Below are 17,096 nucleotides of genomic sequence, written 5' to 3' on the forward strand. Positions count from 1 at the left end.
GTATATCACAATGACTCAACATTGACCAAACCATTTCCATTAGATTATGATTCCATCTTTCAGCCACACCATTTTGTTGCAATGTGTAAGGCATAGTGTATTGAGCATATATGCATCGACTTTTGAGAAACTTTGCAAATGGTCATGGACATTGTCCATTCTCATTATATTTTCCATAATATTCACCACCTCTATCAAACCTCATAACCTTAACCTTCTTTTCAAGTTGCCTTTCCACCTCGTCAATGAATACATTTAGGATGTCTAATGATTGAGATTTTTCATGTAACAAATATAAGTAACAATAACGTGAGTAATCGTCTATAAAAGTGATGAAATACTTTTCACCACCTCAAGATTGAACATCAAAAGGACCACAAATATTTGTGTGTATCAATTCAAGAAGTTTGCTACTTCTTATGACACTGAGTTCTTTGATATGTGTTTAGTTTGTTTTCCTTTAATACAATCTAAACAAACATCCCAATCGCCAAAACCCAAAAGAGGTAAAATCTCACTTTTCGTTAACCTCATTATCCTTTCTTTGGATATATGGCCTAATCTTTGATGCCACAAGTAAGCAGAATTCTTATCAAAATCTTTAAGTTTGCTACCAACATTATGTTCAACATTAAATAAAGGTTCCTTAAATTTAAAATCAAAGTTAGAGCAATATAAATCATTCATTAACGTACCAGAACCGAAATAGTATGAATGTTTATAAAAATTAAAATTAGAATGCCCAATCTTAAAATTAAAACCTATACAATTCATCCTAGCAACAGAAACCAAGTTCCTGACACATTTAGCAACATAAAGACACTTTTCTAGATCTAAATAGTTTCCACAATCTAGGATTAATCTGTATGTCCTAATTTCATGAAGTCGTGCCTTTATTATGTTCCCTATGTAAAGAAACTTCTCAATTTCCTAGGTTCGGATTGAGAGGAATCCTTGCACAATATCTGACACATGAGTTGTTGCACTAGAGTCTAACCACCAACTATAATTAGGAACCTAAGTAAGAAATAATTCATCGATAACGGAAACAAAATATTATCGTTTCTTTTCGATCAATTTCTTCCTTTTTAGGGAACCCTTCTTATAGTGCCCATTTTTCTTACAAAAGAAGCACTTCATCTCTTTATGGATTTTCCCTTCTTTAATGGAGATCTTTTCCTTCCCCTTCACTTTATTCCTATTGTTTGGCTTGAATCTAATGGTGCTACTTGGCTCATGAATAGACAAGTGAATGAAGTCATTCTTAATTTTCTTTAACCTTACTTCCTTTTGAACGAGCATGACATTTACTTCCTAAAAATTTCATTTCACATTTACGGTGTTATAATTCACATGGAATTGGCTAAACTCAACAAGAAGGGAGTTAATGATGAACTGTACTAAGAATGCTTTTGTCAAGTCATCCCCATGCCTTTCATTTTCACAGCCAGATTTGCCATGCTAGTTACATGATCATAAATGAGTTGCGACTAGTCAAACTTCTTGGTCGTCAACTTTGTCATGAGATTTCCCACCATAGACTTATCACTAATGTCTAATTGGGAGTACTCCTTGATCATTTTCATAAATTTCCTTGCATTATTCGTCTTAGGCATAGACAGATTGACATTGTCAGAGATTGACATTTTCATCAAGATAAAGCTCAACCTATTTGACTGCTCTCAAGCTTCATATCTTGTCTACCTCCGAGATGGTCGTAATTATGATTGGTACATTATCCACAATGATGGTCAAGTCCAACTTCATAACACCTAGTGAGAACTGGATATGTTCGAACCAATCAACATAGTTCAACCTGTTGAACATGACACATTCGTTGCCTAAGGCGAATGCATTGAGTGAAACTGAAATAATGCTCACACTTTAATGCTTTGAATAAACTTTTATGGATTCAAACAAACTTTTATTCATGCACTTAATTTATCTTTGGATAAAATTTAAATACATTAAATCATTGTTAATGATGTCAATATTATTCTTTAATGAGTAATTAATCATACTTTTTGAACATGTTTGTTACCTTTGGATAAACGAGTACAAACAAACATGCTTAAAATTTTATTGTCATTAAATACATATAGTGATCCACATTTTGGTAATCAAAATATTCATTATAATTAATGAACAAATCCAATTTATTATCCTTATGGCATCATAATATTAATTACATGCATCGATTCACTTTTGGGTGATCTAGATATGCATCATAACTTTAATTGTAAGTAATATCAAAATAAATAATTAATATTTCATACAAGTATAATTATTTCTCATTTTCATTCAGATAGTAACATTATAGGAAAACATGAAAGGGTTACAACTTTTATTGAAATAATTGACTTCAGATTGAACCAAAAGAGAAAAATTCATAATTACTTCATTTCATAACAATAAGTCTTTAGATCCATTTTAATATACTCATGATTCAATTCCACGAACACAAGGAATATCACCTTATCCCCAACCTGATGCTCTAATATCAATTGCTAGTCTTTTAAAACTTTTATGAGCCTTTAATGGTTGATGATAACCATTTCATTAGGACATTAACATTATAACATTCACATGTGATAAAATAATAGATTAAGAAATATCTGGTTTCATTTCAGTTTCCTTTCTTTTTGATGCACTTTTCTGGATGCCTTTGTTTTCACCTCTCCGCCTCCCCTTTATGTGTTCCTTGATGATTAGGAACTCAGTTTCCTTCCTTCTCTATATAACACCACACTTTTCTTACTCAGTCACTAATGCTTCTCTAATTCTCACTCTGTATTTCTATTCATGAAATATCAAATGATAGCATGGCTTGTTACATAATGTAAAGACGTTTCTCTCTAATAATTTTGAAATGAATGATATAAGTGATGCATCATATGTGATAGGAATATAATTATTTCGTGATAGATCATAAAGATTATTGAGTTTGTCTTAGAAAGGATATATAAATAAGGTAATAGAGAGATTCGGAATGGAAAAGTGCTCCACGGGGATGGTTTCAATCTTGAAATGAGACAAATTCAGTGAAAAGCAATATCCAATGAATAATTTGAAACGTAAGGAAATGGAATCAATTCCATATGTATCAGTGTTAGGGAGTTTAATGTATGCTCAAACATGCACTCAACCGAATATCAGTTTTGTTGTTGGAATGTTAGGATGATATCAAAGTAACCCCGAATGGACCATTGGAAGGCTTCAAATAAGGTTCTTAGATATTTGAAAGGCACTAAGGATCACATGCTCATGTATAGAAGGTGAGATCATCTTGAGGTGATCGGTTATTCGGATTTAGACTATGTAGGATGTGTGGACTCAAGGAAATCTACATTTTATGTATGTATTCCTAATGGCTGGAGGAGCCATTTCATGGAGAAATGGTAGACAATGTGTAATTGATACGCCCACATGGAGGTTAAGTTTGTGACATGTTTTGAGGCCACAAATCATGCATTATGGTTGCAAAAATTTACTTCAGGGCTTGGAATTATACATAGTGTAGCTAGGCTGCTGAAATTTTATTGTGAAAATTCCGCAATTGTCTTCTTCTCTTAGAATGATAGGTATTCTAGATGTACCAAATATATGGATTAAAATTTCATGTTAGTTAAAGAAGAAGTACAGAAAGAAAAGGTGTCTATAGAGCATAGTGGTACCAATCTAATGGTAGAAGACCCGTTAACTAAGGGATTGCCGCCCAAGATTTACATTGACCATGTAGAAAGGATGGGCATTATAGATAAGTCATTGTTAATGTGATAGTATGTGATGTATATATACATGTATAAATGTTTGCTTATCATTGTACGACACATTTGAATTCAATGAAAGTTTCATTTCCATAATTAAAGTTTAAGTTATTCGTAGTAAAGAATGTATTTGCATGGTTTTAATAAGATAACTTTGTGAGTTTTCTAAAGATAAATGAAGACTCAAATTAAAGTTAGTTGAGTTGATTGTGGTACATGGAAAGAATCAGGTTGCCTCATATAATTTGTGACAGCCATGATTCAATCATTTCAATTCAATTAAGGATGATGATTTGTAAGGTTCAATTAAAGTGCGCAATTAAAGTTATGAATCTTCAACATCACATGGACCAAGTGAGAGATTGTTAGATTAATTTAACATACATGTGATAAATTGGATAGTAAAGGATGCTTAATTTTCGTAGAGGTATAATTAGATATGATGGGTTTTGGAGGTTAAGAAAGTCCAACAATGGAAAAATGAAGGATTTTTGTACTACCAACAATATCTTTTCACATTTTTGTGTAAGGAACTAATTCCTTTCAAGATTTGTGGCTGCCCCTCCCAATAAGTGGCGCTCCCAAGAATCGAACTCTTGACCTTGGAGATCTAGTGGGACCTTACACCAATAGACCAACGCATTGTTGGTAATAGAAAAATGGAGGATGATTGTTGTTAAGGGTCAAATCCAGACCGATTCAGAAAAGAAATAAAAACCAATCCTAGAAAGTCTAAAATTGTTTGGATCATCTTAGGTTAGTTTTTAGAAAACTGACCAGTCTGGTTTGTTTTTTGGTTCTAATTTGAGAAACCAAACCAAACTATTACTAATTACATATATAACAAATGAAAAGTATTTTATTTCTGAATCTAATTAACCTTACAATTGATAATGTAAATGTACATTTTTTTCATGTTATTACTTATTAGTTAATACTTTCTCATTGATAAAATCATGTTAATGCCTTACTTATGGTGTTTTCCTAATGTTTTATTGTTCATATTTTTGTAGCTTCTATTTTTAGTTCAATTGAATAATATTAATGTCTATTTAAATGTTTGTTTGTATCACATTTAATATCAGAAATTTTGGAATAGACTTATGTATTTTTATGTGAGTTTGGTACTTTGAAAACTTACTAAACTTATTATTTTGAAACATGTTTTTTATTTGTACTTGACACTTTAAAAATGTGTTAGATTTATTATTTTTTATTAAAAATCAAATCAAACTGGACCGAAACATCATACAAATTTTGGATCAAATTTCTTAACGCGATTTAACCAAACCACACCACACCACATGATATTTTTGTCTTTGATTATATGGTTTTTTTGCCTAAAAATTAATCTAAACTCCCACGAATTCATGTTGTAAAAAAACATGAGAGAAAAATGGTGATCATGAAAAAAAAAATGATATTTTATTAAAATTTAACGGAGGCTTGATGAAAGCATTAAACATTAATTTTAATGATGTAATTAGTGTCTACCATATCAATTTGGCATAAATAGACTAACAAGGCGTTCATTTAATTTACTACCTCGTTAGATCTCTAAGATCACCAAAATATTAATAATTCAATTTTTGTGAGCGACACTAGTTGAAAGGGGCAACCACATACCCCAAACTTTTTTTTGGCATAAATAAAACTTATAACCAAATTATTATTTTTAGGTAAAACTAAATATTATAAGTTATTTGTTTCCCAACTTAGTGATGTAATTTGTTATATTCATTTTGTACATACTAACATCGTTTCCTTGATAAGTACTCAATTCTAATATTCACAATTTTAATGTATAATACAGATATCTAATCTATCTATTAAATTTTTAAACATTACCAATAAAAAGTAAATTCTAAACATAAAAGGTAATAGACAAATAACTTAAGGAACCAATCTAAAAAAGCAAAAAAATAAATGGATGACCGATCCACTAATTTTGTCAAATTTTGGCACTAGTTTTTTTAGTGGCATTAAAATAATGGTATTTCTTTCACTCTTTTGTTTTAGCTAAAAGAAAATTAGAAAAATTTGGGTTTTCTTTAAAAATATGTTTTATAGTATTTTTTCTATAAGTTAATATCTTTTACTCCTTACAAATTTTCACATGTACCAATTTAATTCTTTAAAAATAGTAAGTAAATATTGTGAATGTCAATCAAACAATCTCTACCATATTCATAAAAGAAAAATTAAAAGTGATTAATTTAACTCACTCATATATTTTTTGAATTAATTTTTTTGTTTTTCAATTTGATGGAACAATTGATATATATAAAAAATTTGAAGAAATTTTACTCTTTAAGTGAATAATAATAAAAGATGATGAACTAACAACATATAATACATTTGATTATATTTTTTCTTTCTTAATTTTTTTAAAAAAACTTACATCAAGAGATATATAACAACACATGTTTAAAGACAAATATACTTTTAACTATTAATAATTAAATTCTAATTAAAATTAAATGTTTAATATATTTTCCATTTAAGTCTTCATCTACTTTTTCCTATCGAGGTGAAATGAGAAAAGTGAACTATATAAGTTAGGACCCAATTTGATTAGGTTTTTAAGAGTTGGTGATAGCAGCATTGTTCAACTTCCATGGCTTCCGAGAAAGAAGCTGCTCTTGCAGCTAGTCCCTCTGATTCTCCTACCATGTGAGTTTTTCCTCATCCTTTTACCATCTCACTCTCAAACCTCGTCACCTTTTGATTCTGCAATTCTCTCTCCAGTTTTGCACAATATCCGTTTGTGTTTGCAAATGATATTTTATGTGGGAAATCTGTTTTTTGTTCTGATTTTCTTGATTAATGTGCAAAAATTCATACAAGTTTACATTTTTATGTAGTTAGGCTTTGTGGGTATTCGCTTTACTCTCATGCTTAATGGAAAGCCTCAAAGTTAACGGTTATGGTTTGGATACCATTTTTCTTGTTATTCTGTTAAGATATATGTTTGATGCAATCTGTTTGCATTTGAAAATTGGACGGTCCCTTATTTGCGTAATTATTTCTCTATTTGCATGCGGGATTTGATCACTGTATTTTATATGGACTTTGTGGAAATCTCAGTGTTTTAAATTTTGGCTGCGGATGTGAGTGCGGTCACATTTGTGGTTAGTGCGATTGCGTTCATTCCGACTGTTGCAATGCGGATCATGACCATTGCGGTGTGAAATTTTTTGTGATTGAAAAAATGTTTTTTAATTCGATGCGGCCAAAATGCAGTCCGATGCGGTTATGCTGCAGTCCGATGGGGCCATATCATTGTGATTCGGTGTCACTGTAATGGTTCTTTGTGAAATTTTGTATAGTACCAAGTATTCATTTCTTTTTGTGTTCTGTGGTAAACAGATTTGACAAGATCATCAATAAGGAAATTCCTTCTACTGTGGTTTATGAGGATGATAAGGTACTGTTTGATGTTTGATCGAATCACCACCTCAACTTCATTGTTGTCTTGTGCCTTCTTTTTATCCAATATCGAGGATGTGACTGTAATTAGTGATAGGTTTCAATATATTGAATAATGCTGCGAATGCCACACCTATTAGGAATGCTAACCTAGAGAAGTTTAAAATCCAAAGTGAAATGTAAACAGTACAAATTTTGAAGATACGTGCTAGAGTTCATTTGTTGTCTTATGAAGCCTTCACTTTTGTTTTTCCAGTGTCAATGAAAGTCTTGACTCTTCTACATTTTTCCGAAGTCTTATTAAAATTTCTCTATGTTAATGTCTGCCATACCGAGTTTTCTACTGGACTTGTATTCTTGTGTAGGTTACTGTTTGAGTACTTTCTTTTACATAGACACTGGGTTGTTGAAGGTATAAAAAATATTTGGAATTAGACATACATTACGGTTTCGATAATAATTGATTTGCTTTCTAGATTTGGTTTTATTTTTTAATACTTTTTTTACCCTCTCCTCCAGCTCTAGTTTTCCAAATTCCGATCAAAATGTTGTATCACATTTTATATTTTCGGTCTTTCACTGATCGTAGACATCATTACATTTTATATTTTGGAGTATTTTTTCCTTATCTTGTTTTAAATGATACATGGCCATATTTTGCACTGAACCTTTGAGTATTATGATATGGCCTGATAGCTGGTTTAAGAAAAAAACAAGAATATCTGCCTTGCAAAATATAGAGTTGTTGGAATAATTCTGATTGCACCTTCTGTAAATGTTAGAAGCAATTCAAGCAAGTCTTTGCCAGCGCAGTTTCATCATTAGCTGTATACTGGTCAAGCTATGATTTCCGATTTATGGTTGTCATGGCATTTGATAAACCTTTTATCTTTTCTTTTTGTTTGACAGGTCCTTGCCTTTAGGGACATATCGCCTCAAGCCCCTACCCACATTCTAATCATTCCTAAAGTCCGGGATGGGTTAACTGGTCTATCCAAGGTAATTTAATGGTTTTTCTTTGCAAGTAGACATATTATGTTGTCTCGGATGTTCATTTGGAAACAGGCATAACAGATATACATGGGGCTAATATACTTAACACATAATTTATTAATTTTTTTTTTTAAAAATTCGTTTAAAAGGACACTATTTAGGAATATTTACATTAGTGATAGATCTCCTTCAGTGTCGGTGTGCTGATATTCTAGATAAAAGTGCTGTAGATTGTATCCTCATGTAGTACTAATAATGATGTTGCTTTGAAGTTTTCATACGAGGAGAGTCTATCACTTAGGAAAAAATGAAAAATACCGAGTTGAGTCCCTAAAAGTCTACCATCATGTGTCAGATAACACTCACTAGTCACTGCTATTGTCCATTATCTTGTAGTTATTAGATGGCCCACATGTTTTTGGATCCAATCTTAGTTTTGTGGAGATGCCAAATATTGGGGGCGTTGTGGTTACTTTGTAAATATACTGCTTATAATTATTTAGGTTGATGCTATGCTAAATCTTTGACTATGGCTGCTGGTATCACATTCTTTAGCAGAACAGATTCTAGTGCCTTAGTACTATAATTTTTTTGATATGAAAAAGGTTTTTAGTATTTGTTCAAGTTTTGAATTCATACAGCTTCATTTTAAAGCAATATGGTTTGGCCTGCATGTTAGCTTGATGTGTTGTAGGCCCCTTCTATAAATTTATCCATTGTTACATATGTGGGGCCTTTGCAGCCTATAGCTCTCTTCATTTTATGATGAGCCAAGTTTGATGCTTTAGATTGCTTTCCTCAGCAACCCGAGATGTCTTTCTTTCCTTGCGCTCCTGTCCACTATACTTTATTGAATCATTGCTGCTATCCTCATCTTGTTAGCATGAAGTATTTTAGCTTGAAAACACTATAAAAAACTTATTAAAAAGTGTTGTATGTGATATGCATTTGATGTCAATCATTTTCTTGTATGAGGTTATATTACCTATGTCTATATTATAGCATTATTTCACTATTTTCAAAGTCTAGTTGACTGCAAATATCCATTTTTACAAATAGTCTAATTGTCTGCGTTACATGATTCCTAGTGGTAAATCAACTTTTGTTTGACAATTATCAGACTGTGATAATATCCTCTTAATAAATTGAGCTAAGCATTGGCTTAATCCTGAGTTCTGGGTTGAAAGTAATCTGAGTAATGTGACATGATAACAGGAACGAAAGAATAGAAGTGAACTGTTAAATTAATTTAAGCACCATTCACTCAAACAAATCCTGTCAGATGGTGCACTAAGGTGGCCTTTGCTCTCTAGGTAGTTAATCATGTGCTATCGCACAGGGATCGCGGATAAGAGGAGCATTTCTCCCTTTAATGCGACAGGTTGGCCAGTCGCGGAGCAGAAGGCTGTTGCACCCACTGGCTAGACCCTTCTTCAAATTAAGTTAGACCCTCCAAATTATGTTTCTCTTGAAGAGAGAAAGAGAGCCAAAATACTGTTTATGCACATCTCTGGTGATGGCACTCGTAATAACGTATTATGAGGTGTTTTTTTTTTTTAATTGGCTGATGAAATTGTACGGTAGAACCTTTCAACACCATGACCACCACTTCCAACTGTTCCACATTTTGTCTAGGTTATGCCTGTCATTGAGTGAGGATGAGTCTCGACGCAATGATAAAGTTGCTACTTAGTGATTAAGAGGCCATAGGTTCAAATTTAGAAACAACCTCCCTGTTTGCAGGGTTAAAGCTACTTATATCTATCCTCTCTAGACACCACTAGGTGGGAGCCTCGTACAATGGGTCATGCCATTTTATGTCTGTCATTGTGTGCTGTTTTAATATATATTGTTTCCAGGCTGAGGAGAGACACACTGAAATTCTCGGCCGCCTTCTGTACACCGCTAAGCTGGTTGCAAAGCAAGAAGGTCTCGATGATGGCTACAGGATTGTAATCAATGATGGGCCAAGTGGATGTAAGAGTTCTTGTGCATTTCAATACATCAACTTTTGACCAATCATCTTTTAATTGAGTTATAGGTTCTTATCAGTTTGGTCTTCATATTTTAATTTAGTTAAACCATTAAGGTGATGCTTTGTTTTTGGCAGGCCAATCAGTTTACCACATTCATGTGCACCTCCTCGGCGGACGACAAATGAACTGGCCACCTGGCTAAAATGTGACAAAGGATTCATAATCATGTTCTGGCTTTGTGTCTATCAATAATGGTTTCAAATAACTAATTTGTAGCTACTTGTTTGAGAAATTATGATGATGAGTTATGTTGGTTATGTTTAAACCTGGTGTTTTGAATATATTCTAAAACTGAATCATAAAAGTTGTTCCTATATTCTTTTTGTTTGTCACTGCCTATGCCATGTTATAATTGCTGCACCAACATTGTTTGTGGTGTATATGCTGATAGTGTGCTCATTTTGTGGTGTTTTTAGAGATTAAATTTTGGTGAAGTGGGTGTGCTCATCTTCCAAAGTTAATCTATGACATTCATCTTTTGCAAATTGGAAGTCATCATTAGTTTTGATTAAAAACTAAACTACCTATATCGAGGAGTTAAAATGTAGATAATCTCTTGAATTCTCCGGATTCATTTGTATGTGTACTTTAGCTTTTTTGGGTAGTTTGTAGTTTTTAATTTAGTCAATAAGCTACTAAAATGTTTGGTAAATAAAAATTAAAGGAAATTTGTAACTTTTAAAAAAAGTTTTTAATATTTTAAAGTTATTTTTCAGAAAGCAACTTGAGGTAGTGTTAAAAAATAAAAGTAGCTTTCAATATTTTGCTTACTAATTTTACCCTTCAAAGTTTTAGTAAATTACATAGTTACTCCCAATTAAAAAACCTTACTATTTTTGTGATGTATAAATTATTTTTATATTTGACTTTTTTGTGATACATAAGTTATTCTTGCATGTGGTTTTTAAATGAATTTATAAATTATTTTTATATTATATATTTTTAACGATCTATAGTGTTAATAGGAAGAATATTATAAACTTATACAACTTAATCGTATTTTTTGAAAGAAAATAATTTGAAAATTGCTAAAAATGTTAAAACAAAACAAAAAAAGAATATTGCATGTTTAATTATGAATAAAATATTAAAATTTGATTTTAAATTATCTATGAATATAATTGTTCCATTTACTAATTATTTAATTAATAAAATACTAAATAAATATTGTATGTAATTTTTAATTATTTTCTAAATATGAGTTAGTTACCAAGCTAATTTTACTAAATATCTCTAGTTTAATAAGTCATCTTCACAACTAGAAGCTTCTAACTATCTTCACAACTACAAGTTCATAGTAACAAACTTTAAAATAAGCTGGTTTTATCGAAGGAGGCTTAGGTCATTATTTGGAAGGGATTCTTGCATAGGATTCTGATTATACCTGGAGAGTTATTTGTCATTCTGGGAATTTACTGGACTTTATATTAATATACCTACATCTTGTTCCTAAGGGTTTTTAATTACTCCAACTTTGACCATATACCATAATTACGTATTGGAAGAGATTTTAGACAATAATACATGAAGAGGTCATATACGTATTTGCATTCATGTATATACACTTTCCCGTTCTCTCACCCATTTTCTCTATTTTCCAAAACATCAAATTTTCACCTTTAACCTTCTCTCTCTTTCTCTTTTGCTCACAATCTCTCTTAATATTTTCTGCCTCTCTTAATTCTCTACTAACTTAAAATGCTAAAGTTCTACTCTCTCTTTTTCATTATAAGATCTTATGCTTTTTTTGACAACTTTCTATAAGATAAGGTGACCGTTTTTTAGTTTTCCTGATTTTAGTTATTTTTAATAGTCTTCTTAGTTGATTCTATGTCTTTTTGTGGGTTGATTTTGCACTCAAAAAAAATTAGATTAGAAACTCCACATTTGTTCGGATCAAAATTTTTTGGCTTATTCTTTTTTAGAATATATTTCTTTTGTAAGAAGTTCTAATATATAAAGACAATATATTTAATCCCAAATAATAGAAATGTGGGTTGATAGATCATCACCTTATTGTGTTGGTTGGTTGCTGACATGAAACTTATGTTGTTGCTATGCATGTAAGAATAACATACATAAATAAGGTTAAAGTGGCAAACTTATTTATGACATCTCACAAGTTTAAAAATGAGTAAAATATTTTACTCATATTGATACTAAAATAGTATAAGAATAAGATTGCAACTAAGAGAGGGTGAATTAGTTGACTTAAAATAATGATCACTTTTTCTGCAAAATCAAGAGTTAAAGTGCAGCGGAAAATATATGCAAAAAATTAATAAGTAAAATCAAAGAGATAAGGGAGAAGAGAATATATATGGATTTTTATACTGATTCACATTCCTGTCTACCAAAGACTACATTCAGTACTCTTGCAGCACAAGAGATTTTTCCACTAAAGATTATAAGTTGCAATTACAATATCTCACCCCGAGATTTCTATGTACCTTACACACTCCTTAATCCTTATTCACTTTTGGAAAACACCTTTCCAAGTGATTCTAATCCCCCTTCTTATCACACCATGTGAAAGAAAGTATTCAGCAATAATAATGAAGAATTTTTCAACAATGGCGGAATTGCCTTTACAAGTATGAAAGTGATGTAACTTGCAATCCAAACAACTCTTTAGTATATTTAGTAATAATGCTTTTTATAAGTTTGTAAACTTGAAACAATTACTTCAAGTAACGCAGAAAAATTCTCTTTTGAAACTTTAAGAACTGAGCGCAAAAGTGCAGAAAAATAGTAAGAGAATTTTCAGAATTTGTGTGAGAGTTGTATGAAAGTTGTGTGTTGTGATTGTGAGTTTCAATGCCTTTATATAGGCTTTCCAATCAACCAAAATATCTCTTTGAAAGGGTAGGAATTGATTGGAATGAAAACATGTCTTTTGGATTGAAACTCATTCACTTGGACTTTGAAAATCTGATGCAACAACTCTCAATAATCGATTACAGCATTGAGTAATCGATTACCCAAATGCTTTGTCCACTGAACATTTATTTTCAAATTAGAGTAATCGATTACAACAAGTTGAGTAATCGGTTACTCAACTTTAATAACACTGATAATTTGTTACTCAAAGACAGTAATGGATTACTCTGATCAATTTTAAGTTGGATAACTCTTTTCTCACACTCGTAACCTGTTACTTAGATGAAGTAACTTGTTACACGCTATTTTTGAATTTTTTTTTAAGTATTTTAAAGTGTTTCAATTTTCTTTTACAAATAGTTTGAGCAATACTACTATTATATATTCAAGAGTATAAGATAGAAGTACCTATTTAGACTTAGACTAAAAGTCTTGAATATCTTGAAGCTTGAATCTTCATTGTCTTCATAATTATTTTTCCTTTTCCTCTTTTTGGTGATGTTGGTGTCTTCATCAAAACGTCTCAATGTCAGGAGCATAGATCTTCTTCATAATCTTCCCATTTTTTATGATGACAAACCAATATCTTCTTAACAATGTAGTTTTATGAGATCAACATACTTTGTGATATTCTTGACTTGTCTTGAGTATGCTCCCCCTATATTGTTTGCTCCCCTTTTCATTTGGAGTTATGTGTCTGAAATGTTTTAAACAAAAAATACACTCTAAAAAATACACTCTCCCTACTTTTCTCCCCCTTTTGACTTCATCAAAAACTAGAAAAGCCAAGAGTCCAGCACAATATATATAGCATACATGCAATAAGATATATATAACATGTAATAATATGTTATAGCACAATATAATATGGATAACAAGATATAACGGAATTTGAGCAATATCATAAAAGTAAAAAGATGTGCAAGCATTAACAATGCAAACAACAATTCAAACAACATAATAGAAATTTGTCCGAAACCAAGAGAAATTAACATTACAATCAGAAAATCCTAACAATAGATAAAGTCTAAGATTCAGGCTCAGAACTGTCTTCATCAATTTCCATGCTACTCAGCTTAGAAGAGAGACGATGAAGTTCAAACTAGATTTGTTGATTCTGAGTATCAAAGGCATCCATACGGTTAGTGATGTAGCCTCGAAGAGAAATCAACTCATCCATAATCATCTGATTTGAAGGCATGACAGCAGATGAGGAAGATTGAGCATAAAACTCAGAAGGTTGAGGTTGAGAAGGATTAGGAGTGGTAGGTTCTGGTTCAGGAGCAGAAGGTCTATCTTTCTTATGCTTGTAGGTCCGGTCACAAAGATCAAGTGTGAATCCAATTTTGTGGATTACATCCACATCAATATGGCTTTCACGAGGGTTAAGCGGGACCTTAGTTTCTCCAGCAGTAGAAACACCAAAATGCTCAAGGATTTTTGTTATGAAGATTGCATATGGCAAATGGCTTTGGATTCCTCTTATAGACCACATTTGTCTCATTATCATCAGAGTCCAATTGATTTTTAGATTAAATTTCATAGCATACATCAATTGGAGTTCTATGTCACTTATTTGAGAGTGGTTTGAAAATTTTGGTAAGATGACATAGCTCAGAAAATAGTGAAGCAAACAATCTTTTAGTTTGAGATGTCCAGCAGAAAGGATATCTCTATTTTTAACGGTTTCACCATAACCATGTTGCTTAAGCGTTTCTATTTCCTCTTTAGTAATTCTACACAGAGAATATAAAAATCTTTTTTATCATAGTTTTCCATTCGCATACAATGCCGAAGCCTGCAATGCTCCCCTGATAGGGTATGTTACAGCATAATGAACTCATAGTTTTCAAATCCAATGTAATGTCTTTTCATTTTACATAGAAAGTAAGACGGTTTTTCCTAAAGTTCATGTTACAGTAAAATACTCTAATCAGTTCAGGATAAATTTCATTTGATTCACAATAGAAATCGTAAAGGTTTTGTTGTCTCAAGAGATATGGAAATAGAAAATCTTCAAACTCAAAGTTCCCGAGATTACCGTATTTGGGAGTGAAGATAATGCGACCATGGAAGTGCTCCTCAAAGATTTTACGTTGCTCATTATTAGCAAGAAGTCTTGTTAAGTCAAGAGGGTTGGACTCCAAAGATGAAGTTTTTTGGTTCCTCTGAGTAGCATTGGTGCATTGTTTCTTGGTTCTAGATGAGGAAGCCATTAAAATGAGTTTTTGAAAAGTTAGGTTTGGGTTTTGGAGAATTGGGGTTTTTTGATTTAGGTCACTAAACACGAAATGATGGTTTAGAAGTGTTTAGAAGTGAAAATGTGATATGAAAGCACACAAAAATCACTCAAAACAGATAAAAAAATGAAGATTAGAGAGAGAGAGAGGTGGCCATGAAGAGAGTTTGAAATGAGGAAGATGAGTTTGAAAAAGTTTAAAAATGCAGAAAAAATACATATATATATAACAGCACAGAGCAATCGGTTACTCACTTTGAGTAATCGGTTACTCAAATTAAAAAATTTAAAATTTTCAAACATAAACATAGAGTAATCGGTTACTGAAACACGTTGTTCAACCCTTTAATCGGTTACTCTCTAGTGTAATTGATTACTGACCCCATAAAAACTTATTTTTAGGCAAAATTATGCTATGAAAATGATTTTTAACCCAAAAATTGAATTTTTTTAATAATAAATAAACACATTTAAGTTCAAGTACGCATAAAATTAGATATAATGAAACATACATATAATCATATATCAACATCTAAGATAAGTATGCTTCATCAAGAATGCCTAACTCTCGTCTAATTTTATAAAAAGGTTCTTTTGCCAATGGTTTAGTGAATATATCTGCTAGTTGGTTGTGAGTATCAACAAATTCTACAGACACATCCTTCTTTTGGACATGGTCCCTAAGGAAGTGATGTCTTATATCAATGTGTTTGGTTCTAGAATGCATAATAGGTACAACACTTGTATTGTCACATTTTAAAGGAATGCACCCCAAGTCTAAGCCATAATATCGTAATTGTTGTTTGAGCCACAATACTTAGGCACAACAACTACCTACTGTTATATATTCAGCTTCAGCAGTGCTTAGGACAACACATGCTTGTTTCTTGCAAGACCAAGAGACTAAAGCATTTCTTAGAATATGGCAAGTATCACTTGTACTTTTCCTCTCAGTTTTGCACCTAGCAAAATCTGAATCCGAATATCCAACCAAATCACATATACTTCCTTTTGGATACCACAACACAACGTTAGATGCACCCTTAAGATATTTCATGATTCTCTTAACGACAACTAAGTGTGATTCCTTTGGTTTAGATTAATAGCATGCACACAGACTATACTAAACATGATATCAGGTCTATTAGTAGTTAAATACAAAAGAGATCCAATCATACCTTGATACTTTGATATTTCAATGCTTTTTCCTGCTTCATCCGTATCAATATAAGTATCGGATCTCATAGGAGTAGCTATTGGCTTGCAGCCATCCATGTCAAATCTTTTTAGCAAGTCTCTGCAATACTTGGATTGACTTACGAAAATGCATTATCAAGTTGTTTGATTTGAAGTCTAGGGAAGTAATTTAAATTCCCCATCATGGACATTTCAAAGTCTCCTTGCATCATTTTGCCAAATTCACTACACAAAACCTCATTAGTAGAACAAAAAATAATATCATCTACATAAATTTGAACAAGTAGAGTATGATCATTTATTCTTTTTATAAAGAGTGTAGTGTCGACCTTTCCTTTGTTGAAACATTTTTCAAGTAGAAATTTAGTTAGACGATCATACCATGCACAAGGAGCTTGCTTTAAGCCATAGAGAGCTTTCCTTAATTTGAACATATAAGAAGGATGTTTGTAATCTTCAAAACTAGGAGGTTGATCAACAAACACTTCTTCTTGAATGTAGCTGTTGAGGAAAGCATTCTTTACGCCCATTTGATATAACTGAAAATTCAAAGAG

General features: G+C 31.8%; 1 protein-coding gene across 1 annotated transcript; it reads left to right on the forward strand.

Annotated features, from left to right (window-relative positions):
- On the forward strand, positions 6,301-10,640 carry LOC109357623 (adenylylsulfatase HINT1). The gene is made up of 5 exons (XM_019601595.1): positions 6,301-6,440; positions 7,137-7,194; positions 8,106-8,195; positions 10,049-10,166; positions 10,300-10,640. The coding sequence occupies exons 1-5, from the start codon at positions 6,385-6,387 to the stop codon at positions 10,365-10,367; spliced, it is 390 nt and encodes a 129-aa protein (XP_019457140.1). The 5' UTR covers positions 6,301-6,384; the 3' UTR covers positions 10,368-10,640.

The sequence above is a fragment of the Lupinus angustifolius genome, chromosome LG10 (genome assembly GCF_001865875.1).
Source record: "Lupinus angustifolius cultivar Tanjil chromosome LG10, LupAngTanjil_v1.0, whole genome shotgun sequence".
Classification (NCBI taxonomy): Eukaryota; Viridiplantae; Streptophyta; class Magnoliopsida; order Fabales; family Fabaceae; genus Lupinus; species Lupinus angustifolius.

What these genes read in the sequence shown, in the direction of transcription:
- LOC109357623 (XM_019601595.1), top strand. Translation starts at nt 6,385, where the DNA reads ATGGCTTCCGAGAAAGAAGCTGCTCTTGCAGCTAGTCCCTCTGATTCT. An exon ending in CCCTCTGATTCTCCTACCAT is followed by an intron (nt 6,441 to 7,136) that starts GTGAGTTTTTCC and finishes TGTGGTAAACAG; the next exon opens with ATTTGACAAGATCATCAATA. An exon ending in TGGTTTATGAGGATGATAAG is followed by an intron (nt 7,195 to 8,105) that starts GTACTGTTTGAT and finishes TTTGTTTGACAG; the next exon opens with GTCCTTGCCTTTAGGGACAT.